The sequence below is a fragment of the Wolffia australiana genome, chromosome 6 (genome assembly GCF_029677425.1).
Source record: "Wolffia australiana isolate 7733 chromosome 6, ASM2967742v1".
Taxonomy (NCBI): domain Eukaryota; kingdom Viridiplantae; phylum Streptophyta; class Magnoliopsida; order Alismatales; family Araceae; genus Wolffia; species Wolffia australiana.
The window spans coordinates 1,467,001-1,493,921 of record NC_135840.1 but is presented as its reverse complement, the minus strand read 5'-3'; the positions used below and the strand labels follow the sequence as shown (position 1 = coordinate 1,493,921).

At 39.4% G+C, this 26,921-nt stretch overlaps 1 protein-coding gene across 1 annotated transcript; it reads right to left on the bottom strand.

Moving 5' to 3' along the window:
• Positions 1-329: 329 nt before the first annotated feature.
• THO2 lies at positions 330-24,963 on the bottom strand. Its single transcript, XM_078577612.1, has 35 exons — positions 24,615-24,963; positions 24,405-24,530; positions 20,059-20,100; positions 19,540-19,599; positions 19,392-19,454; positions 19,145-19,225; positions 18,306-18,377; positions 18,181-18,228; positions 18,004-18,072; positions 17,780-17,913; positions 16,416-16,491; positions 15,997-16,187; positions 15,298-15,378; positions 11,734-11,947; positions 10,913-11,131; positions 10,751-10,831; positions 10,552-10,671; positions 10,413-10,472; positions 9,432-9,559; positions 7,543-7,639; positions 7,349-7,477; positions 6,267-6,370; positions 6,012-6,189; positions 5,378-5,553; positions 4,697-5,303; positions 4,512-4,616; positions 4,180-4,335; positions 4,020-4,100; positions 3,888-3,959; positions 3,693-3,803; positions 3,521-3,604; positions 2,388-2,886; positions 2,075-2,328; positions 1,192-1,481; positions 330-571 (listed from the first exon to the last, which is right to left on the bottom strand). Exons 1-35 carry the CDS (start codon positions 24,747-24,749, stop codon positions 502-504), a joined length of 5,013 nt encoding a protein of 1,670 aa, XP_078433738.1. The 5' UTR covers positions 24,750-24,963; the 3' UTR covers positions 330-501.
• Positions 24,964-26,921: the final 1,958 nt, after the last annotated feature.

The window sequence follows — 26,921 nt, the reverse complement described above, 5'->3', positions numbered from 1 at the left end:
AAAAGCACAATGCATTAATGAATAATCATCAAAATGAATTCTTTTGACTTTTTAAATAGCGCTTGATATTGGTCTCAGGGATTATTATTCACTGTCTAATGTACAAACTTATGATGTGGGAATTATTTTGTTGATCGAGATTTTAATTTTCATGAACGTAGCCCCAGAAGACTATGAACAATTCAACCTCATTCAACAATATGTCAAAAATAATTGAATTATCATTACCCAATCAACTTTTCCATAAGTTAGGGTGTCCTATCAATTGTATATTGATCCAGGGAAGAACACAGCCAGTTTAAGGATCTTTTTAGCTTTTAAAAAAAAAGTTAAAAATTCCCGCGTCCAAATCAACTAAGGAACCATCAATTTGATTATCTACAGATCTTTTAAGCTTAAGAAAAGGAAATTCCGCCATGAAAAACAAAGATTTACATGAATAAATAGCTTCCTCGGTTGACGAGGAACATCAAAAATATCAAATCTTTTAAGATGCTCAAACTACTTCCTGTGCTTTCTTTTCACCTCCGCTCTCTGCCGCTTCTCATCCTCCCATTCCCTGTCATATGCCCTGAACTCGCAAGGTTAAGGATTCAATTCTAAGTAAAATCAATAAATAACGTGACTAGTTACTCGCAATAAATTTTTTATATTGTTAAGAGATAAAAATTAACAAATAAACTACATTACTATTACCATAACAATCGAGAGATAATAATACTGATTTTCCACAACAGAAAATGTCTGACTAAGTGACAAATAAAACCGCACAAAATTTTATTGCTTCAATAAAATTTTGTAAACGATAAATAAAACCGCAGAACATCTTAATAAACGATAAATAAAATCTTGCTTCAATAAAATTTTGTAAACGATAAAATTTTATTATTGGTTATTCACGACTAAAAATATCTTAATAAACGATAAACAAAACTGCAGAACAATTTCTAGCTTCAATAATTTTCTACGAGGAACTAGCAAATACAGTCACTTGCTACAGAACATGATTCATTTTTTGCAAGAAAGAACTGTATTGTAAATTCCTAGGTTCAAGAATAAGTAATGGAGACCGTCAATTCAAGAATAAATAATCATATGAACTTAGGCAAAAAGATGAACAGAAAACATTAAAGTATGGAGTTAAAAGTAATAATAAAAACTAGGAACCATGGAATCGAAAAATAAGGATACTGTTCAGTTTCCCTCCGAGTGATCTTGCTGGCTGCTTCTTTGGGATGCATCCTCGGGGGTGGTTGTTCTTCCACGTATGCAGCGCGCAGAGCCATGGCGCCCTTTCTCTCTCCACTTTCTCTCCCCTCAAACCGCTGCGACAGAGGCGGAGGCGGCGGCCCTGCCGGAGCGTACTCTCCAACCTCTAATGAAGAGAGATGATCTCGTTTGAGTTTCCTTCTTTTTGTCGCCAAACTAACCTCTGCATCATCCTTTGAGGTCCCCCCTTTCTCTCTTTCTCTCTCCTCCACCTGCATATTTTATCATTTTACCCAGTCAAAATTTTGGCACATTAGAAATTTTGGAAGTTCACATGCGACTCTAATGATAGATTTGGAAATCATTAACAAAATAAGGTTTATTTGATAAGGACATCTTGAAATAATCAAGAAAAAAGGGTATGATATTGATTATAGATTGCAGAATAAGCAACAAAATAAGAGATGGTTCTGATGATAGAGTTCGGAGTGATCAACAAAATCTGCATGGCTGTGAGAAATCATTTGAAGGGGATGCTTTTTGGTTGCATCACTTAAAAATAAGGCGAGAGGGTCAGAGGTTTGCAAACAAGATCAGTAAAAAAAACAAGGGAAAATTGGGAGGGAGGCAATGAACGTTCACGTATTAAATCTGATAAACAATTCAGGAAAAAACCAACAATAAAAGGGATAATGTGCAAGCCAATGAGAAATCCGCTGATTCCATTCATAATTAGCAAAATTAAACGATGGGATGATTTTTAATCGCCTAACACAGATACGACAAGAATTCTTTCTAAATTCCAGTACAACAAGAAAAGAGATCAGGGTTTTTTTCCTTGAAAAGAGAGATGTGAAAGAAGTACCTTCATTTGCAGAGAATCTCGCTCATCGCGCTTTCTATCACGGAGATCCTCTTCTCTCCTACGTTTTGCGTCATCATAAGAAGCCGATAAGCCCTCCTCGGAACGCCGGCGTTCTTTCTCCTCCGCATGCTTGGGAGATAGCCTCTGGCCGTGCCGGGTGGCCGTGGACCTCCGATCGACCTCCTCCTCTCTCCGGCTACCACTAAATGAGTGCGGCACGAAGCTCGGAGGCAACGGCGGTGGAGGCGGCAAACCTAGCAGAACAAATCGTCAGAATAGGACTCGTTGAGCAGCAGTGAATCCAAGTGCCGACCTTTGTTACTCCCCCTTTCGGCTCCTCTCTCCTGCGTTCTCTCCATTGACCTCTCCCGTAGGTCCTTGTCCTTCGTCTTTTCGTGGCTTCTGTCCTCGTTCTGGGAAGTCTCTGAGAGCTTCTCTTTCTCACCCGGGCGGGCTTCTGCGGCCTCAATCTCTCTTGGCTCAGAGTCCGACTTACGACGCTTTCTTTCTTGCTCTTCGTGCCGGGAGGATGCTTGTCTCGGCTTCTCGGCCCCATCTGGCTCATTTTCAGCACCACCAGGAGGTTTTGCAGGGACCTTGGTGACACCACCATTGATTGTAGACGGGGAGGGGGCAGTCGCGGGTGGTTTTTCTTCAAGCTTTTCTGGTGCAGCAGGGATAGAGACAGTGGAAGGGAGCTGCGCAGTGCCTCTGGAGACTGGTTTCTCAGGTCTGCTGCTCTCCTCCTTCGGTTCCAGCCTTGACTGTTTTTGAGGGGTAGCCTGGGTAGATCGTTTTGTGTTGGAACGAGGCTGCAGGTTCAAGAAAAATAACTCAGAAATGAATAAAAATGAGTGAAACATCGTGTGTGCAATTGAAGGAGCAGATTCAGAGACAGATGCCGGAAATGAACATTAATCTTGTTAAGGTTTAGGCAGATGGGCACATTGTCCCAACGACTTGGACATGGGGTGTTGACAGCTATTTGACGATTAGTCCATGCCATCTTCAAGGGCGACATCAATATCAATGTTAATCCAAAATTAAATTGAAAACACAAAATTCATCATCAGAGAGAGTGCGGTGGTTGACACCAACCATTGTCTATTTGGGTATCCTGTTGACATTGACACTGTCACCAATCGTCAACGTCAGAGTCAACCACCCACAAAACCACCACTAACAGTAAAGGGGAATAGATGATGTCAAATTCAACCATTAAAAGCGTCAAATTCAACCATCAATATCAGTGTCTGGCACCCCATTAATGTCAACATCATCGTCAACCACCCTGGAAACCGTCATTTTTAGAGTTAAGGGTTGACAAAAACAGCAACGATGAGGATGACTGGTGCCGAAGCCTACTTGGGATGGATTGAAAAGAGACGTTGAGGGTTAATAGTTTTAGAAAAGAATATTTGGAAAGATCTGACAGACACTTTGTACCTCTACTTCGGAAGGAAGTTTCACAGAAGATAATTTTGTGAGGCTCTCCTCCCCAGGTAACTTAGATGAGTCATCCCCAGTTGTCTGCGAAGTAAGTGGACTCCTTGCATGTCATATCAAGAGATTTTATCATCAAAGTTAGATGTGATCTTCAGGTAGGACGAGGCTTTACCTTCTGCAAAGACATCTCAGGTTTCAAATTTCCGGCAGCTTCCAGTCTCTCAGATGTCACTTCACTAGGTTTTGTTCTTGTTGCTGCCTCTTTCACCATGCCAGATAACTCCTGAAGTTAAGTTCCAGGAAACTTTAGCTATCAGATGATTGTAAAAAACAGTTTCTCGAACCTGAATTTGACTTTGAGTGTCACCTTAGGGTACTGCGGAGCCGGTTTTAGATCAATCTGGCCCATCCCAAAGTCGTCCTCGGAAACCCATGCACTCTGCACATTTTCAAATTACTCAATCGCAATCAGATGATATAACACAATCTGATTCCTCACCTTACGTGCAGCAAGAGCTGCAGCAACGCCGGTGGCCAAAACTTTTAAATCCTCTCGCTCATCGGCTTTGATTTTTGAAACCTGCAGGATTAAGAGACTTGCGAGCTTAGAGAAACACAAAAGAAAGAGGATGAAGAAACAGATGGAGATGCTCTTGTACCCGTTTCTCGAGATTGACCCCGCTCTTTCGAGTAATGGGAAAAACACTTGAGATTTTTGTCAGCAAGATGAGGGCATTCCTGATTTCCATGTATTCAGAAGACTCAAGGCATTGTATGAGTAATCGTGTAATTCTTGTGTTCCATTTACAATGCACCTGGAATATACACATCAAATTGTCGCTCATTAATGTCGAAGAGAGAATGGGCAAGCACAAAGAAAACAAAATCGAACCATCAAGATAATTCGATTAGCATACTCCACATCAAAGAAGCTAATTTCAAGGAAAGGAAAGAAAATTTGATAGACTTCAGAAAATAAGAAAGAACTTACTCTAACAAACTGACTAAAGGTAACTCGTTGGCTGTTTGGGAATCGATAATAAACAGCAAAGCCTGGCATGTTACCACACTCCCGCTCATAAACAGATTCGTCATTCTGAAATTAACAGATGAAATGAATGAACATCGAAAATGAGCATATTCTAGATCATGACATGGTTAGTGCATATGCAAAACCTTCCAACGATATGCCATCTTCAAGGTTTCATACATAAACCTGCCCAGTCTACCAGCTTCGTACTCTGTACAGCAGCATATCATTGGCTGCAAGGTCTTGCATATTAGAACGTCAATGTGGTTAACAGTATTGAAGTAGGGTGTCCCCAAGGAATGGAGGGTATGCACGAAAACAGCGCAGTATTGGGCATCAAGCATGCTGAAAGTGCAGCGTGGGAACACACAACGCTGAAGAAACTCCATATTGATCTTCAGCGTATCAAGGCAAGAACTCAACCATGTGTCCTTCTCTCTAGCCAGCCGCTGACGAACGGATGCAACGTGATCCTCATGCTTCTGGAGTTCGAGGGTCAACTTGTCAAGCAATTCCTGGGTTTTCTCTTTGTCCTTCTTGCGTTTGGTGATAGCTGAACTTGAATTGTCGGTCAGCTCTTCAAGAGCTTTAAGGTTATTGTGTTGTTTAACAATCTCTGACTGGTAACGATTGGTCGGAACATGAAGGTCGTAGAGTGTGAGGCCCCAGAAAGTAGTGTAGAGATCAGGGGAAAGGCTATTCCAAGCTCTCGAAGGCAACATTGATCTGGCTGTGCCAAGAATATCAACCCATCTGCTAAATTCTAACGGTTAAAGTTAACAGATTCAAAAATTAAATTATCCAAAAAAGTAGTGAATGAACCTTACTTGACGACTGTCTTGGATGCAGATAAGTCCATGATGACATCAGAACCGCAAAGTTCTGGATCTGTCTCAGAAGTTTGACTTTCATGATCGGAGGAAATGCTAAGGGGCCAGCAAATCTCTGGTCTTTTCACGCTCTTGAAAAGCCTCATGATAGGGCGATATATCAAAAACGCAACCTGCACCAAAAATCTTAAACATTTGGATATTTTCTAAAATGAATTGATATATATGGTCAAAACAATATAGGGTCTAGCTGATGGTTTGCCGATGACGTCATCACATCTACGCTTGCCATCTTCCCCACCATCAACCGTCCATGATAAAAGAAAATTTCAATCAACGTCATCAATTATGCTGGATGATAGCTGACGATTTATTCACTATAATTTTACAAAGTTGATGCCCGACGTAGACCAATACCTCGTCGTCATCCTAGACTACCTTAAATCCACCAACTTCAAAGATAGATAAGAGCAGAAACTTAGATCGTCGGCAGAAATCTGAGGCGTTGGGATGAGGAGACTTATAACAAAAATAAAAGCTTTATCACATTGAAGCAGCATAGTTCTGCAGGAGTTCGATCAGGGTATTCTGGAAGAAGAATAAACTGTAATTGAGGGAGAAGTAAGAGCACCTCTGGATCGAGATGATATTGGTGTACAAGATCACTGAGAGAAGGTATCATCTGAGCAAAACCGCTGGGACTTATAGCACCAGAGAGAAAGTCCACGAACTGGAGAAGCATCCCATGACACCTGTCGAACTGTTCACTGACCACCTTAATATACGGTGCATCTGCATTTATGACTACCCTGAAAGTATGAAAATACTCCTACATTATTGATTAATCAGAGAAAAGACGGAATCGGTGGCGCATAATATGCCTCACATTGAACGGTGTTGTGCCATGAGCAGCAAAAGGGAAACAGCAAGATTGGGTTCATCCTTGGGCAATAGTGAGTCTCTCAGCCTATTTGTTGACTTGGACAACGCCTGGAAAAAGTAAAACGCAAATCAGATGAGGGATTTGACATAAGGTTCCCAAGACAAAAAAATCAGGAGGGTAAGTTAACTAAATTTTTATGCTCAGAGGACAAGCCGATGCCACTACTAATGTTGAATGACGCCAAAAAATTGCAAGACCACAGGTGTTGATGACATTATTCATTTACCAGCTTTACAGAAGCCTGTCAGATAACCTGAGAACCTTGCTTCACGTCAGTCAGAAGTGTCTCCCGTTTCATTTCTCCATATTTCCTGTTTATCTTTGTATTTCTTTTTTCCTTATTTGCCCCTTCTATTTTGTCGTAGTCCAAAAGGCCCAATAATATTCAGACCCACTAATAAACCCCTAAGTATGGATAAGTATTGGAAGAACTAAGAAGAAAGTATGTGGTTTTTGTCTTCCTTGAAACTCTCTTGCCCGAAACCCTAGCTTCTGCTAAGCTCGCTGCCAGCTGGAGAAGAGGCAGATCAGGCCATTGGCATTAAGGGTTTTATGAGGTTGTTTAATGTAATATTAAGCAACCCTTCAGCTTGATCACCGACCTCGGGTGATCTTCCCTCTTTTATTCAGAAAAAAAACGTTATAGTGATCCATATCCTATTTAAGGAATGAATTGTGTTTCTTCTGTCAAAATTTATTTTTTTTTGAAATATTCTTCTGTCAAAATAGTATTTTAGGAAAGTGGAGGTTCTCCCCCCACGGACCTACCTTTATTTCACACCTCTTATGCCTACCCAAAACTTGAAACCTAATTTCTTTTTTCTTCTATTTGGCGAGTAACTTACCCTATAAGTTTGGACATATGTCTAAGGAATATAAGATCTAAACTCCAACCAATAGCACATATTGCCGAGAATCAGAAACTATCAGAACCAAAGAATATTGAAATATAGGTCACATAGGCACATTATAATCAAGGCCAGAGGAAACAAAAAGTAGATTATGATTAGTGAGATCGAACACACCTTATTAGCTTTTGTCATGCCAAAGATGGTAGACTGTGAACGCAATGTGTCACCACCTGCCAATGCATCCAACTGGTCCTCGGTCATATTTTCAGTGTACAGTACATTTGCCATTTGTTGCACAAGCTCCTGCAAACATCTCCAAATCAATATGCGAATAACCATTTGAATTCCGCGAGAAGGATTTGATGTACCTGTAAAACCACCAACTCGACTCCACTACCCTTTTTTAACTGATTAATGAGATAGTCTAGAAGACCCCGTAGTTCCATGGATGGGTACTTCTTACAACTGAAAACAAAAACATATTTGTGAATACCTCTGAAGTAACTCATGCAATCCTCATTCGTTACTAGGCATGCCAAACCGCAATCTATTGAATCAGGATTAGCGCGTCCTACAAAGGCTCAGCACATCTCAACGACGTAGACCAGTGAAGACAATGTTGACTTCGGTTGATAGTTTCCCTATGATGTCATCAACAGCATCATTATCGTCAACCTTACAACTTTTCTGCCAACATGGTCTTCATTGTCAACTATGCTGGTTGACCATTTACCAACTAGACCTTGATGCTGACGTTGAAAAAGATACCCAAACCTTATCTACACACCATGCTTAGGGACAAATAACCAGTTCCATGAAGAGTTATCATTTTGACCAATTCAGATGAGCAACAGACTATGCTAGTATAATTTCATAATGACTCAGGAAGAAAACAAATAGATTTTGGGAAACCAAGACACGATGACCAAAAAATAATCGTTCTTTTGACAGGTAACATATGATTGTTGGAGGGAACAATATGCTAACTAAAGTGGGCAGCCTAATTAAGGGACAATTCATGGGCTCAGCTGACGCAGGGCTACTGAGCATTTGAACCTAACACCCAGGAACCGACAACTTTTTCTGATTTCCATTCAGAGGTAATTCCAGGCTGAAAGTTAACAGAAACTCTAGAAAGTAATCTAGAGACCCAGAAACTAGCTTTCACTAAAGAAAAACATATTAGCATCCGATAATGCAACCATAATTGATTAAGAGAGCAAGAATGAACGCACATTGATTTCAGACTGCGAGGCTAAATGTCAATCTCTAATTTAAAAGGGAATTTTATGTGAATTATTAACAGTTTATCGACCCATTTCAGGGATAGAACATGAATGTAAATGAATATCCTACTGATTTTCAAGGTTTTATTCCTTCACTCTCATTTGGTTTGTTAATAAAAAATTTTATCAAGTTAGCTCACATTTGTTATTTATGTTAATCTGATTTGGTAATTTCCTGTTACAGAAAATCTATATCGGTAAGACAGGTATCGGTATAAGATATCAGATACCAATACTGATACTGGCATCCCCTATCAGTAAGAATGCGGATGCCGGATACTGTTGTGGATATCGAATATCAGTCATCAACATCTGTAAGTACAACAATGTAATTTTATGAATGTATAACTTCAAAATATGTGCTTCAGTAAAGCTCAAGTGGTTTTCAAGTGGGAGGGGGACCACTCCATTAGTCAGCAGTCAACTAATCTGAGAATATGTAATATTATAGACTGATATTAAGCCGTTAACCTTTCCTGATGTGCCGGGGATCTCCCATGGGAGACCCTGGATCCTGCAGACCATCCATTGAGAGCCCACTTTCAGTTTCATTAACATAAATGTTTGTTATAAATGCGGAACTTTCAAAAACAAATTCATATGGGATAAAACCTAGAGGTTTATCTGATACATATAACAGAATATGTTATCGATATCTTATACCAATAACGATACCAGTATCCCTAACAATACTCAATACCAGACATGATATCCGCAACTGCATAACCTGTTTTGATATTGAACACATTCATCCTTCCCTGTGTTGTTTTATTATCTATTTTCCTTGTAACTTGTACTGGTCCATTAGTGACTAGGCCCATGCCAGGTAACTTATGTTGTCTTTTATTATTCTGGGCCCATTAGTGGCTTACTCCTAATTGACCCTTCACATGTCCCACTCAGAGTTACTGTAAAGGCCAAAAAAAGGATTTACGTAAAGGATGACGAAGAAAGTAATCGAGACAACTTACAGATGTCCCCAAAATAATGCAAGCGATTGAAGCCAATCTGACAAATTAAGGCCATCCTCTTTCAGTTTATCACGCCCTCCCTGAGACAATCGCTCAATGACAACATATTCCAGTATATCATACTCGAGCTGAAGAAAAGAGAAGAAAGAATCAGTCATAAAGCCGATCATCATCTTACCTAAAAGGCATCTTAACAATTGCTTTATGATACCGCTAAATTTTACAAGGAAGAAAAATAATATAACAAAAGAGGGATTGAAGACTCAACATAACATCAGATTAACCATAACTAAAAAAATCAAAAACCATGCGTACTGTTAAGACCCCGCTAAGGGTTTACCAGAGACGGAAGTTGAAACGGCCCCCTGGCATTTCGACTCCACCGGGGTCGTTTCGGGTCCCGACCAACAGGCGCCCTGACTCGTGGATGTACCGCGAGTCATAAGAAAGGAGGCGAGAGGAGCTGGGAGGGCTATGAAAAAACCTATCGTGAGTCCTCTTCCATCCCTCTCGCCCTTTCCTGACCCTAACTCCTGTCCTTCCTTGCTTTCTTCAGCGACCGTCGACCAAGAAACCGAAGCTCCGGGCGCCAAGGGGAGCGGCCGAGCTCCTACTCCGTTCCTTTCTCGTTTCCCTCTATTTCCCTCCGGATTTTTCCCTCCTGTTCTGGGTTTCGAACTTGGTTGGAACAGAATTGGAGTTTGCATTGCGAGTATTAGTCGAGGGTCTCAACACGTACACATCCTTAGTACACTGAATCTCCTCCATCAGAGTTTTTGGAGTGCCAAGCATCATTTTTTCTCAATTTAACCATGGCCATAAATTACCCCCAAAAGATATTTATCCTGGATAGGATCATAACTTTCTCCTGGATGAAGTCGTAGAAGAGAGAAAAGGGATACATTCATTACCCTACTTGCTACGACAACTGTTTTACAAAAAGTAGAATTCCAAATAACAGGAAATAAGACTAAACCAAACCTGAGTCAAATACTTGAAAGCATCTACAACAGGAGTTATCATATCCTTATAAGCCTCGATCTGGAAAAGAAATTGGAACGTCAATCACAATTACACACGAAACAATGGTGAGGATTTGGATTGGATGGGTAAGTCCCACCTGATGAACTATGGTGCGAATGACAGTCACTGGGTTACCATGAGCTAATTTTGCTACGGTGCGACCATGCTGCTTCAAGTTCTCTTTGGCAAGCCGCTTCAAGATTCTTCTAACTTCTAACTGAAATTATATATAAAAATTAAATGAAATTTGGTCCTCCGGCAATCAAAACAAATAAAGCACTCCAATGATGAAAGACCTTTGCAGTGTTCCTTGCAGCCAGCAGCATGGGGAACTGTTCGTCTTCTTTTTCCCATTCACCATACAAACGATATCGAATCTACACCATAGAAGAAAAAGGCGTAAAAAACAATTGCTACAAATATCTCAACAAAAATAAAATAATTACCAAGATGCTGACCTCGTATGGAAGAAGACATAGCACTTCCCATATCTCTTGGCCGACAGCAGGATTCGCTGGTATCAGCTGCAAAGAAGGTAGTAAACAAGATCCCAGAGCCTCCTCAACCCTCTGACGTGCTTCTCTCAGACGGACAGGAGCCATCTTATCCTCTTCATTTTTAGAAGTATGTACAAGGTCGCGCGCAGAGACAAAATATGCCTTTAAAACTCTACAAACCTGTAAAATTCAAAACCAATAGCTATGTGAGCAAGATGATTGCATGGAGATGTGATGAGCAACCTCAAGGAACCTATCACAATCTCAAGAGATGTTGTCATCATCACACACGTACCCCCTGCCTAGCACATTTGACTTTAAAATAAAGACAGGCAGGAGTCGTCTCATAAATAAAATTCGTGGGATGGTCAATCAGCATTCTTTCAAGATTAGAGTAGCTGCTGCGGGCGGGAGTTTGGAAATCCCCCAGCTCTTGAGACAGCAGAGAGCTGATCCAGCTCGATCTCAGCACTCTACGAGAGGAAACCACTTAGATTCTCTCTCCTCTGATTGATTTCAGAAGTCCGTCCGTTTTTAACAAGTATCTCTGTAGAGGAAGACAATTAGTGGTAGACGTTCTATTTTCGGTAAATTCTTGGAGGGGAATTTTGATCCGATTTACCACGGATCTCGTCAGAACCGTAACAAGATGTTATTCAACGGAAGTCATAAGAATCAGTGTTCAAGTGAAGAAAATAAAGGGTGAAAAAATGATCCACGACATATTAATCAATCCAATGGCAAATTACAGCCAAAGACATTGGGGTTTATACTGAATTTACCTTTTGCAATAGTAGAGAATCACGGTAGAGATAAGGGCCAGCAGTGGTAAGCATTTGGAAAAGTTCCCTTGGAAGGTCCACAAAGGAGCTCGACTGTGAAGATAAAACGGACGACTCCAAGGTGTCGGAGGAGCCAAAAGATAACGTATCACAATTTTCTATGCGTACTTGGCGAAGGGAAGAATAAGTTGGTGAGATGGTGCCCTCAATTATTCTGCACGTAGTACAAATTTTTATATAAACATGTTCACCGCACAACATAATGAAAAGAAAACCTCTTTTATGCATGAAGTTAAAAAATTGTAACAAAACCATCAAAACCATTAGAGACATGCTCGGCTATTGCCATAAGAGTGTTAACTTCATTTATCAAGAACCTAGGGAGGAAATTCCTTGAGTGGCAAAACCATATCGTGCATGATAGAAAGCGGTCTAAAACATAATATTCACTTAACGCAATTAAATATTTTGTTCAAATGACGCAATTCCAGTTTCTGACATATTCTGTTCTTCTATTTCACTAGCACCCTGGATGTACTTGACCACTGCCATACCGCTGATCACTTCAGGCCCATATTTACATATGCAGTCATATTTGCATATTTACATATGCAAACTTGCATTAGAAAGAATCAGACTCTTCTTTCAGACTGAACTCTTTTTTCACGCGTAGTGCTCATAACCCACACAGCCTTTTCGTTACATACCCACATGGAACAGAAACAGCCATACGTGGCAATACCCCAATACATTATGCCAGATCCAAGTTTTGGGTCTGTTTATTAAGTTTTAAGAAAGTTATCTTTCCTTTGTCACTCATGGTTCACTAAACTTTAGAACAACATTTTGCTTTCATCAGGTAGGCATCATCATGGACGAAGCGGAACGAAATAGGCCTTCAACTATTGAAAGATGGCTCAGGAGCCCCCTAAGTATAGCCCACACCGACCCCAATGGCCCACAGCCAATTGGGGCCGTCTTAAGCCCTCCCTCAACACCTTGAAAGGCTGCATCCCAACGTGAGTTTTTCCTTCCTTACTGTGTTCCTACCTGCCCTGGAACTGGTCGTGATTCTATCTCCCTCTCGTTCTGCAGTTGAAGGCGTCCATTGGCAAGCAGCAGCCCTTCCTTCTGTGATCCTTCATCATCCTCTCCCATTCCTGCCCTTCTCTTTTAACCCAGGGAACCTCCTATTTCTATTCCTCACCCTTTGAAACCTTCAATCTCCTCAACTGTGGAATATCAGCTTTTGATTGAAGTACTTTTATCGGCATTGTCAGATCAATCTTACATCTGCGCGATACACGCTTTAAGGTTGTATCAGGGGCTCGGGGCAATGTTTGGAGATTCTGCCTCCACAAAATTGGCGGCTGATATGATTCCCTTGAGAGAGATATTGCAGCAATTGCTGAAAGAATAGGAAACGATGTAGACCTGGTTCTTCAATTCAAGAATTTTTAAAATTAGCAATGTTCCAAGAATATACCTAACAGTTGAAGAGTTCAGAGAGACAGACATCACAGAAGTTTGGTGTGAGAAGAGATCAGCAGGGAGAGAGAAGGAAATGGAGGTAGTAGCCAGGACAAGCCGGATCGATCTTGTCCATCTGTGGTTCTAAGAGGATCTCCTGACAACCAACCCGAGCTCTGCCTTCAGCTTCAAGAAAAAGCCAGCACTTCTGTTTCAGGGTCCCATTTTATTGGCCAGCTAGGTCGATTGTTGGCCAGCTATCTCTTCACACGCGGCCTGAGAGCTAGGTGTGATGTCTCTTTTTCAGCTTCTGACAGGTAGTTCCGTATCAGTGGCTCATTGTTCAGCAGGTAAGGCTAACTTAAAACAGTAATATGCTGAAAATATTGAATTATATCGCAGAGACTCAATGATGGGTTACAACAAAGTCAGTTCTCTGAGAACCCACGGTTCTCAGAGACAGGTTTTTCTGATTATATGGCTCATGAATCAATAATATTACTACAAATCAACCTTGCGAAATTAAACATTTAACAGTAGTAGATATCGGAGTTGAAAATGATAACAACTTAGGTCAATTATATAAAACGACAACACTTTAGGGCAATTATATGATCTTACGGTCATTTTGTTTCATGCTCCTAAAGTTTTTAAAGATAATACCGAATATCTTTTCTGATACTAAATACCTTGTGTAACAAGGTGAAAGGACTGGGGTTGCACGATGATAAGTTCTTTTCAAGAAAGTATAAACGAAGGAGACTTAACTGCACAGGCAGGTCCATGTCAGCCTGAGGAGATTAATAGGGTCAACGAAACGTCTGGTTCCTGTCAAGGAGCACGGGAATGGCTGGAGAGCAGGAAAAGCCTGCATCCAGAAGGGGATCGAGAGATCCTGGTTTGATATCTTTTTTTCTACGTTGTATGCTACATTGTCCTCATTGGTGGAACTCTATCTCGATCTATCTGACAATTGATCCGATCTGATATATTTTGACTCTCGCCGATACAAGGAGAGTCCTATTCGATTTCTTTTTCTTCTGGATCTTATCACACAAGCACATGAAGGATTGAAATTCTTACTCCAAGGTGAGCTGCAGTGTCTGGAGATGGGAGTAGCCATCTGCGGAGTAGCAGCTCTGTTAAACCATCGGGAAAGTCACGAAGGAATGGTAGAACAGGAGGAACAGAGCCTATGGTACAAGGCAAAGAGACAAAGCAGGCTGTCACCCTCTTCCATTAGTCCCTCTCTTGGTCAAACTGTGAGCAAGTGGAACAAAAAACTTACAAATTACACGCGAGTTTCCTTAAAGAGGCAAAGATAATCAAACATAAATCACAAATAAACCCATATAAATAATTAAGAATACATAGCTCACGAGAATCCTAACAGTGTCCACTGGATTCCTGAAGAAGAGAGGCGATTGGGCTTCTTCATCAGTGTTGGGTCATCCTTTGTTTCCAGTTCTGATGAATAAATTTTATTGCAAGAACTAAGAATCAACAAAATGTCCTGTGGAGGCTTCTTCAAGCCGAACCTTGTCTGAATGCAGCACCCATCAGATTGACAACCATAAACTTGTTCCTTTTCCTGCCTTGGAAACGAAACCATCACGTCCATTTCTTTTGGTTCATGATATCTGGTCCCCCAACTCGGTCTTTTTTTTGGTGCCATCAATGTTTTCTTTTCCATCGCCGCTACCAAGAATCTATTTGATCTATTTGACGGAACAGAAGTCTGAATTGGCTGAGATATTCCAGAGATTTTACTTCTCTCTCAAGCAAGTTCTTAAACTTTGCCCTTTGCAACAGTATGGGTTACACTCAGGTAGTACTTATTATTGCTTTCACATTTGTTTCGTCTTTTGCTTTCACATTAAACGTGGTGTGCCACTAATTGGTATATCTCTTACAGCTGTACATCCTACTCCGAAATTACTTAAATGAATGGGAATCTCAAATGGGAACGGCATTTTTTGACGAAACAAATATAATAAAAATCAGATGTGAAGTGAAAAGTTACAGCAGAAAAAAAGAATCAGCTAAGACTTCAGTCAGTAAATCAGAAGAGTAAAACCTGAAGACAATGAGTACCTGAATAAGCCATGGCAGATTTGGATATGCTCAACGGGATTCAAGGGTGAAAGAGAGTCGAATATTATTTTTGCGTGGTACCTGAATTAAAAAACTTTAAAAACTTAAAAGAGAAACGTAACATTTTAAAAATATTTACTTTTGAAATAGATTTCAATCACGAACACCCCATCAAGTCAGCTAGATTTAGAGAGGAAGCGCTACTTAAAAATTGGGATCCTGAATGTCGCCAGAAAAAAACAGCATGATCTAATATTGATCAGATAGAGACAGAAAAGAAATCATGGATAAAGCCAATCCACACATTTGACATCTCAACTTGATACATCTTCAAAAACCCCGAGAATGATGCTACAATATTTAAGTCATATCTTACAAATTTTAAGCGAACATAACATGAAGCTAACTAGGTTGCAGTGTGGCTGACGTTAATCTAAATGATCGCCAACAGGAACAATTCGTTAATCATTATGAGAGTTGAAATACTGGTTTTTATAGGTGGATCTGTTATCTCAGACATGTATGATACTCCTGAGTAAAGAGAATCAGTAAATTGCAACCGATTTCTGTACCCTCCATTAGTATTGCACAGCTGATAGTGCTAAGGCATTGAAAATACAAAAAAAAAACAAAGAAAAGTTAGAGATAACGGGAGGAAGCGGAAATGCTAGCAGAGCTTGGTTGAACAGAATAATTTACCAGTCATCAACAGAAAGAAAACCCATAAGCAGGCCTAGGCTTTGGTTGCTATCAATTTCAGGAGCCCTCTCTGACACTGCTTTCGCCTCCATATCAATGGCCGCAAAGAAATCCACTGCAAAGTCTAACTTTTCTTCATCGGGAAGATCCTTCCCTGTTGCGGCAAGATTTATTTTCCCTATTTTATTCACCTTCGGAGAAAAAAAGTAAACAGTTTGCATCAAATCACAACAAATAGAAGATACTAGGATACAAAAAAACAATACTGAACACCCATCCCATAGGAGGGAAGTGACGTGCCAGAACAAAGAAGCAGTAGAACCAATACTAGGTTAAAACGAAGGGGCACCGTTCAGGGTGCATTAAGAAACCATTAGTTTCAGAATTTGGAGAGCGGAGATATGTGCTTGATTGCCTACCATTTCAATTCTCTTGGCCAAAAATGCATCATAAAGCTCGAAGGCTTCACTCTCCCTAGGAAGCAAATGAACATATCTGAAATAGCAAACGTCGAAAGATATTGGTAAATTAAACAAACAGATGAACGAAGGCTATGGGGAAAAGATTGAATTAATTAAAATATTTAATCTGATAAGGTTTACGGTAACTAATCTCATGAACTTGAGGTGGCCTATGATCACAAGACTCTGAAAAATCTTTAAATTTTGGGTCCTATATCCAGACGGGAACACTACAAAAGCTGAGCATAAAAATGTGTTGGCCAGAATCGCCATCTACCCTCTTCTCTATCATTCCTCTTACGTTCTACTCTCTTCTGTTAGTGGTCCACGTCAGACTTTCCTGTCAGTTTTTCCCGTCATACTTATTGTCAGACTTTCGATTTGAAGTGTAGAGGGGTATTTAAGTCCCCAAAAATAATAATAGAAGGAAGGAGCACTTTTCTGGATTCGAAACCCTAATTTGGAGAGGAGGCGGAAGTACGAAGAGATCAACACTGGACCCGGGTCAAATAATTATTCCGAAGATAAGTTAATAGCTAAACATTTAATCAAAGACAGATACTGGAATCCCAAGAAAATCGGAGATAGTGAGCATCCTTAACAATTCCGCGAAAAGTTCAACAGGATGCGACCACATAAATGTTTAAGGAAAACCTCCTTTTGGAGGCCCAAGCTAGGACTAAATCCTTATGGTCCCAATTTTACATTCTCACGGGATAGGTTTTTTTAAAGGATCTCAAGGGATAATAATTAAGAATAATATGCAAACTGATGCTAACAGCAGATTTACATTGGAACTTTTCGGTTGAACACAATGTCCTTTTCACAGCTATCACCACGGTTCAACTATATTATTTTCATCAAAATCCTTGTCATTGGAAAATTGTGGATGGGCTGTCACACATTAAATTTCTCGAAACGACATCATTAACAGTAGAAGATCATAATATATAAACAGGGACTTAATGACAAAAAGGATATCATGGATTTTCCCCTGATCACAATCCTCGTATTCAATTGGGCATGTGCGAGATCTTTCAAAAAAAATGGGCACTTACGAGAAAAATAAGCTAGAAAATTTTGAGAAATTTGTTACGAGAGGAATTCCCTGCTACGGCATGATTGGAAGTGTTTTGAGAAAGCAGAAGCAGGACCACTTTATTAACGGAAACAAAAATTAGCACCTTAAGGAATAGCTTCGCTGACATTTCTGAAGATCATCATCGAGAAAATTAATCAAACCCACGGGATAAAAATGATAAAGTAATTTCGATACATGCTAAGCACAATCTTACACAATCCAGATTAACTAAGGCACTTACATGCTGTCAAGCTCAATAAGATCTGCTTTGACCAACAATCCAGTGAGTCGGTACAGCCCAAAGGGTACAGGGCTATTTACGTCCATACGTTGATAGTACTGGAACTTAAATCCAAGAATTTGGGAGGCATGTGACTGGAAAAAATGAATGCCATAATTAAAAAAATAAGATGAGGCAGGTAAGAGAAGCTCGTTGCCAAGTATCTGAGTGACCCGTCACCATACCTTTGGAAAGATTGGAATAAGTTCATAAAAAATGTTGCAATCAGGGTAAAGCTCAAAACACTCGAGCACCTGATAGACCAAGAATTTTTTGCTATTTTAGTGTATGCATTTATCCATTGAAATACAGTATTCAACATGAGCTCATTACTAAAATAGGGAGTGATCGAATTTGCTTACTATGTCAAAAACACGATTGGGATCCAGATCAAAGTGCCCAATTAAAGACTGTAAATAGATAACGTTAGATTCCAAGAAATATAAGATTCTTCAAGTGTGACATAAACATGAGAATGATCATTTACCTTGATCAGGCTTACTGCTGCCGTTGAAGCATTAACTGTCCTTAGAAACCCTCTATGACAGAGAAGTGTAACCTATGCAACGAAAAATCACAGAATTAGTGACAAGAAAAAGATAAAATGGAAAGATGATAGATGATAACATTTCAAAATTATTCCAAAAAAGGGGGCATAATTTGGCTCCACGTTGACAGAGTAATAATGGCCACAAAAAACATCAACGGCGAGTCAGTTCAGAAAATTAAAAAAAAATCAACCTATTGTCATGAAAATGGACAAGTAATACACTCCAATTACAAGTATTCTCGTTTCAAAGATATTTATCATAAAATTTTGACATTATTTTAATGAGAATATCAAATTATTAAACAACTAATTTAGTATAGAAAGATCAAAAACCAGAAAGAAGTTCAGCAAGATGAGACATCTTCAAACGGCCTAAATTTTGTTGATTCAAAACGAAAAACCGTCAAACTTCTCCGATAACTAAAAGGCATTGATTATAGACCAACTGATCTAGTTAACGTGATTAGAACAACTACAAGACATGGAATCAGTCGTTTTCAGATTTGACATGGTGCTTACTTTCCATATGCTTAATATAAATTGGATGATGTTGGAACCAACATTCAGGCAAATTATGCTACTGAGTCACGCATATCAGAAATAAAATTGAGATGAAAGCACCATATCTACTGGTGAAACCCTGAATTAGCAAAATAACATACCCGAAAACATGGGCATGCACATGATAAAATACATTGCCAATGACATCATATATGATGTAAGATGTGATGAATCAGTCTAAATTTAATTTAATATACAATGTAGACTGAACTCACCAGCTTTGCATAACCTTCACTTTCTTCCCGAAGAAGGTTAAACTTTGTTTGTTGGTAAAGAAGTCGCGTGTTTACCCTGACCTGGCGCAGTAAAACAAAAATGGTCATATTAACATTGAAATATGAGAAATGAAGTCATCCGACAAATCCAATAAATTACTTTTTTTGGTCAACCAACTCGCAATGCAGAATACATGAAGCCATAAATAATAAAAGAAATGATAAGAGTAGAATTTTTCTGACATACCTCCTTGGCCTTCAGGTCTTGAGCCTTTATTTTAGAGAAATCAGCCTCCCATAGAAACTCCTCCTAGTTAAAATAAATAAACTCTAACTTAGGTAAAATAGGATGCATAACAAAAAAATTTGACATGAAGAAAACATGTATGACGCACCTCACACCGTTCCTGGATAAGCTTACATGGAACCAGAGCAGATTCGACCAGCCATTTAGACTGCAAAAGTAAAGCCAATATCGCCTTACGAGGAGTCCTCAGATCAAAAATTGAAATCACCAAAATAGCTCATGCACGCTTCAGTAATGAAGGATTCGGCATGACAGCTTCCGCTGATGCAACACTCTCAAAATTATAGACGTGAATGAGCTCACTTTTCAGCACAACTTATTCCAAAGCTCTTTGATGACTGATAGAAATAACTATCGAGTAAAAACTGTGGGCTAGCTTTTTCCCGCTGTTAAGAATTTTGGTCTCATGTTTGGCTTCACACCATCTAATTATCTTCGTAAGCTTACTTTTCTGTTTACCCTCATCCTTCTTTGTTTTCATCAAAAGTACTTGAACCAGAAAAAACATAAAAAATAAGACACGATAACCGTTCGATATGACGATCCATGAAATCGAAATTTAAGGATTGAAAATACTTGAAATGGATAAAGAAAATATATTACAAACCGTTTTTACTAATCTAGCTCTGTATTCTCCCGGCATTGAATACTGCAAAAGAGAAAAAAGTTCTATTAGCAACGCATAGAACAAAAAATGACTTCTATCTGCAAAGTAGATCGAATTTCAACGAGTCCCGAGATCAGTTTGATAAATTCTAAAAGTTCCAGCTTCCCAAGACACATTTGCCCATGTTCCAGAGTTGTTATTGAATATAAATGAAACGAATTAAAAAAACACACCGTCATGTTCTTCAGAGCCAAAGGAAGACAGCCTTGGGGAAAGAAATCTTACTTACTTTTGAAACATAAACTTAGAAAGACTATCGGGAGAATACTACTTCATAAGAACATAGACTTAAGAGGAGAAATATAAGCATTGCCGATGTAATAAGCTAAATTCAATAAACAAAAATAAAAGGAGGAGATTTAACGCCGTCCCCTGAGCTAAGCAAGGAGATTGCTCATGCATAGTTTCCAAATCAGTTGATTGAAGGATAATCCTGAGAGGTCCATAGTAAAAATAACTGTAACGGGCTCTGAGGTGGGAATAAATGGCAGAGTGAAAATGTCTTATCCAATCTTCTCTTTGATGAGGCAAATAAGAGCCTGGGGGAAGACTCATACAAACCTACTTTCCCGGGAGGAATGAATTCTTGACATCAAGCTGACATCCCATTAAAGACTAGCAGCAAATGAGATTTAAATCTGGTCATTATTCAACTTCTCTACCAGAGAAAAATTCTCAAAATAATGAATTCCTGCAGATGAGTAAACTAACTGGTAACAAGCATGTTTTGTATCTTTCCTGGGCACCATCACCACAGTATTTAGCATTTAGTGCAATATAACCATCTACAGCCGGCTGCCAGCTTACCACCCATATTTGTATCAAGTTCTCAATTCTGACTCCTGATTTATCTTTTTTGATAGAAAGAAACAACTCTGACTGCTGATTAATGCTTCCATTTCTTCATACATTGCATTTTTCTACTCTGGTCTGGACGAGAACTATCTTAATGAATAAAGGATTCCCAATCTTCATTCAGTTTGTCAGACATGTCTGATATGACTTAGACAGCTTCTCATAGGAGAGAAAATTACTAAAGGGAGACTGTTGATCCTGTGTACAAAGACATGTAGCAATGCGTAAGCCAACAGGCCCATATAATTCATCTCCTTCAATGCACCCTTTTGGATGTGACCTTCCTTCAATAGGTTGTTCTTCTAACGCCTCTTGGTTGATAGCTTCTCTTTCTTGTACACCTGTCAGAATAAGTACCTGCTCATCCCTTGATCCAGCTTGATTCTCTCCTGCCTCATCCATTCAGTTGACCATTACATGTCATGTAAGAAACTAATCCAGAAGCGTACAGGGCAATATGATATGTGGCACCAGAATGTATAAATCAAGCTACCATAGGAAATATCAGTGGTGCCAAGAAAAGTTGCCACCCAGCCGAAGTATGAAAGAGATTGAATTCGGCATAGATTTCATCATTTCCATTAATTTTCTAAGTTTTTCAAACTCAATTTTCTTCTCCACTGAAGTTTGCTGGTTAATGTCTAAGCGGGAATCAATTTTCAGAATTGGAATTTACTACTGAGGAGGTCTTCCACGCAATTTCCAGCTATGTTCTTGGGCATGACTCCCCCGTTTAACAATAAAACACCAAAGATCTTCATTTGATGTGAGGTTGTGTTGCTTAGTTTGATGGTGCAATTTTAGGCTTTATAGCAGATCAGCCAGACTAATCCTGTTTTTTTCTTCCAAGAGGATGCGAAAAACTTCATCCAAGTCAGGATTTTTTTCTGTCATGAATATTTGACTCCTGAGCTGCCCGTACATTCAAAAGTATATATATCCTCCTCTGAGTCAGAATCTTAATCAGCCTCATGCCACATGGACTTCAGCGCACATGAATGATTCATGACTGACATCTCACCCTAAGTGATATGAATCTCCTTGGTAGTAATCTGATGCTCTTGATCCCCCAAACGCTTAACAGGCGTCACAAAGAAAGTACTCTAATACATTTCAGATTCATAAAAACCACGAGCCAACAATGGATGAGTGTGTCTTCCACCAGTCAAGGTTAAAACCTTCAATCACTTTGAATTATCAGTCCTCCTTAAGATATTCTGGGAAGCCTTGTCCAAGAATTGCCAACTCCATGACAGTGTCCTACTGATTCATATTCTTCCCATTTAAGTACTGTATTTCTGGGGCATCACGGATAAGGAAATAAACACCTTTTCTTCCTCCTTTTGATATCATCTGCACTACTCAGTCTTCTTCTCTCAGTATATAAATCTTGGAGTGTAAAAGAAGAATGATTGCTTTCGTCCTCGATCCAAAGGCTTGTTGTCAGGAGCCAACGACTGTAAGAAAAAAATCTGGGGATGTGGCAGATTTGAAGAATAGATGGCGCAGGACACCAAATGAATCTGGAAGAATCTTCAATCATCCCTGAATCCCCAATTTGATCGCAAGAAGAACCTCGCCATCGTACTCTTCAGCATCCACGGAAGACAGAATTGTGAAAAGAAACTTGCTCATATTTTGAACTTGGGGTTCCTGCTTTACTACAGATTGTAATAATACTTGACCGATAGCTTAATGGCCCAAAATATTTGAAATGGTACAGAAGAATGAAGCAAAAAAAGCAGTAAAAAGAAAGAAATTGGAGGTTCATCACGATTGTATTGTGTGTCACACATCATAGAAAGAAGGAAATGGAAAACTGAACATGGATGAAATGAGAATATCCAAGTAGTGATACATTGACTATTCCATTGAAACTAGAGGCCACGTCAGCAGTTAAGAGACAGAAACACGCTCAAAAAAAAAAACGAGACTCAAAAGCACCAATCAAACTCTGATCGAATTTAAAAAAAAACATTGCACTTAGATTCCGTCAAATATTTGGCTCACCAACAAAGCTTCGTCAAATTTTACCATGCTATGTTTCACAGGTGCCAAGAAAATTTGGTTATCACGAAAAAATACACTAAAAAATTGTATTTGTCTCCAGTGCGATGATAAGAATTCAAGATTTGAATTTTCTTCAAAAAAAAAAAGAATTCAAGATTTGAATAATGATACAGAAAAGCCGTTTATTTTCCTCGTTACGTTCAAATTTACTAATTTGCGAGAGCAGCATCTACAGTATCCAAGGTCATTATTACTGATATATGCACATGCCAACGTCTGGTACACAGGCTTTTTCTAGAGATTATGGAAAAAAAAGTGTAATGAAGGTCTTTTACTTACACAATTTTTTAAAATATTTGAAAAAAACTTTTAGAAGGCCCTTTGACAAGCTTTTCAGGGACTTCAAGGGTAAAAGAGGAGAAAATTTTCGTCCATTAAAAAACATTTCATTCCTCCGGAATAGGTTTATCCCTCATTGTCTCTCTAAAGTACCTCAGAGAGGAATACAAGGACATGGGAACTTTTATAGAGGCACAACTGTACACTTACATGTGCGTATCTTGGTTTCCTCGTTCGCAACAGGTTAATAATTTTAAAGCCCTTTTTCACATTTTTGGAAGTCATCAAGTCACATGAAACTAAAGTTCAGTTTTTTTCTGTGATTGCAGTATCTCACATCGATTCTTCTTTGGAAACACATGCGGTAAAATTTTAGGAGTAATACAGTGACAGCAACCAAGACAACTCTAGAATGAAAGATTCAAAAAGGTAGAGTAGCAGATTCAAATAAGGAAGACAGGTCTAGGGCAATGACTCTCCTCCCAACAATTTGAGCACAAAATATAACGTAGTAAATTTTTTCACATGATTCATGAAAGAAATGAGCTGAAAAACCTCCACCAATTCCTGGTTCGATCAAAAGGTTAGCATAAAAAGCATTTTCAGCGTTAAAAGGCAACTCAGTACCCCAAAAAGTGCAAGGCTCGAAAACCAGGGTTGATACAACCGAAACTGGTTATATAGAAAGGGTTCTAGTTCTTTCGTTGGGTTTTTTGCTCTATTTATATGGGGTTTTTCGCTTTATTTACATGATACACATATGAAACCCGTTTCTAAGAACATCGTTTCTGGATATAAGGTCGTGTATGAAAGGTGAGCATTCCAATTTCCAACAGATTCATCATGAGTGCATAGAGTTTTCTTGAGAAACATGTTCACTCCACGGATAAATATGAAAAGTTTAAGTTCCACCTTTCCCCGTTCTACACGTTAGAAGACTATTCCAGGTACATTCATTCGGTCAAAGCAGATAAAGTTCGAGAGTGGAACCTTAAAAGGCAAAAAAAATGAGGCCCAAATATACAGGAAAACAATCTTATTTTCATGCTTCAGCGATATCATTCAAGAGAAATTAAACTCACATCCTGTCCCATATGAGCGACAATGTCGGCCAAAAGCGACGATACGTCGTCCTTAGAACATTCAGGGGCAAAGGTCGCCGAGTCCAGAGCAACTCTACACTTCTGAAGTGGCAGATCCCCGCGGACCTTCAAATAAATTGAGACAAAAATCACAAAAATAATCAAAAAACAACGCCACAACGGCAGTTTTCAGTGGTCAGAAAGTCGAACCGCGGCCCAGCAGAGCTCAAAGAGGAATCTCGGCGCGGGAACAGCTTCCTTCATCTTGAAGCCGCTGTTTGAGCTGCGCCATTCCTTTAGGGCTTCCTCTGTGACGTACTTGAACGCCGGCGACTGTAACGCCATCTCCGCCCCCTGCTTGGGGAGACGGCGATGGCCGGAAAAACTTCTGCAGGTGAAAATACGCGAATTCGATCGCCGACGACGCGCGAATTGGCTCAGAAAGATTGAGATCAGCTGGTGCGGATGAAGAACAACGATCTTCGCATCCCTCGAATTTCTCCAGGCCAGACCCCGAGTTTGAAGAAATCCCTCGTTTCCCCAAAAAAATTTAACTATAGCTCGCCAATGAATGCACCAGCCGTTTTATACTGTTCTGTTTTTCTGTCCGTAATTTATAAATTTAGCTGTTTTAGAAAATAAGTAGAAAATATTAACATAAAATATAAATGAGCATTTATTTTACTTAGGGTTAAGGCTGTATAGTTCTGGATCGTCCGGGATGTGGACGATGGACGGGATAGGACGAAGATCGTCCCGTTCAACATCCGGAATCAGTGAAGGGACATGGACGGGATGGTTTTTTCGTCCGAGACCTCTGGACGATACGGTTTTTTCATCTGAGTGGACAAAAACCGTCCCGTCTGGAAGTCTAGGGACGAATTTCCGTCCCGATTTTCGTCCAACCTTGCGGATGGGATGATTTTTTGCCCTGGGATGAAAAAAACGTCCCGTCCGCGTCCTGCACTCTCTAGTTCTGGATCATCCGGGACATGGACGATGGATGGGACAAGACGAAGATCGTCCAATCCGACGTCCGGAATCAGTGCAGGGACGCGGACAGGCCGTTTTTTTCGTACGAGACCCCCGGACGGGACGGTTTTTTCGTCCGAGTGGACAAAAACTGTCCCGTCTGGAAGTTTCGGGACAACTTTCAGTCCCAATTTTTGTCCAACCTCGTGACGGGATGATTTTTTCGTCATGGAACGAACAAACCGTCCCGTCCGCGTCCCTGCACTATAGTTAAGGGATTATATCTGAACCTTCTAAAGATCAATAAGATCAAGCATTCGATTGATCGAATCCAATCCTCGATTCAACATTGTGTTGGATCGCCTTAAACGATCCGGTCGAATGGTGGAACTAAATAACCCTGGCTGAATTGATTCAACCATCTAGGTTAAATCGGTTTGGTCCATTATAATGATAAAATGATAAATAAGTAACATAAAAATATTAACTTATTTTAGAAAATAAGTAGAATTGACATAAACATGAAGGAATGTGTATTTTACATAGGGTTAAGGGATTCTATTTGATCTTTTTAAAGATCAATCACAACGAGCATTAGAACGATTGAATACAATCCTCAATCATCAAAGCCCATGTTCGGTTCGGAGCATGATTGAGTCGGATTGACTGAAAATACAGCCCACTGGTGGAGTCAAATAACCCTGCACAAATTGATTTAACCATCTAGTTCAAATTGAATTGATCAATAATAATAATAATTAAAATAAAAAAAATTAGCTATTTTCAAAAAGAGGTATAAAAAATGACATAAAACATAAATGAGCACATATTTTATTAAGGGCTAAGGGATTCCTTCTAATAGTTCAAAAGGTCAGTCAGATCAAGCATTCGATTGACCGAATTCAGTACTTGATCGTCAAAGACCAATATTTTGTTCGGTCCACAATCGCCCCATTGGATTGCATCAATTTAAACTATCTGGCTCAATGGTGAAATCAAATAGCCCTGCCCAAATAGATTCAACTGTCTAGTTTGAATCAAATTGGTAAATAGTAATAATAAAATAATAAAATAAAGAAAGAAAATTAACTACTTTAGAAAATAAGTTGAAAATATTTTTATGAAAAATAAATAAGTAGAAAATATTGACATAAAAAATAAGCGAGTATGTATTTTACTTGGGCTCAGGAATTCCTTCTGAACAGTCAAATGATCAAGCATTTTATCAACCGTATCGGGTCTTAAATCATCAAAGCCCAATATTCGAACCAAACCACAATCTGCCATTAGATTGGATCAACTTAAACGATCCACGCAAATGGTGGAAATGAATAATCCTGCCCAGAGAGATTTTACCGTCTAGTTTGAACTGAGTTAGTTGATAATAATAAAATAAAGTAAAATAATCAAAATAAACAAGGAGAATGAGAATTATATGTTGCTCTTTGAATCTAAAGCAATGTGGTGCATTCTACGTTGAGGTGAACCCCAAATCTTGTGTGACTGAGAGAGTAACAAAATTTGAGGCCAATCGCGCTATCATTT

Excerpts from the sequence above, each read along its gene's own strand:
- THO2 (XM_078577612.1), bottom strand. The coding sequence starts at position 24,749 with ATGGCGTTACAGTCGCCGGCGTTCAAGTACGTCACAGAGGAAGCCCTA. Across the intron at positions 11,948-15,297 it reads ATCTGCCATGGCTTATTCAG|AATAATTGAGGGCACCATCT; the intron begins GTACTCATTGTC and ends TACTACGTGCAG. Across the intron at positions 1,482-2,074 it reads GAGATTCTCTGCAAATGAAG|GTGGAGGAGAGAGAAAGAGA; the intron begins GTACTTCTTTCA and ends TAAAATATGCAG.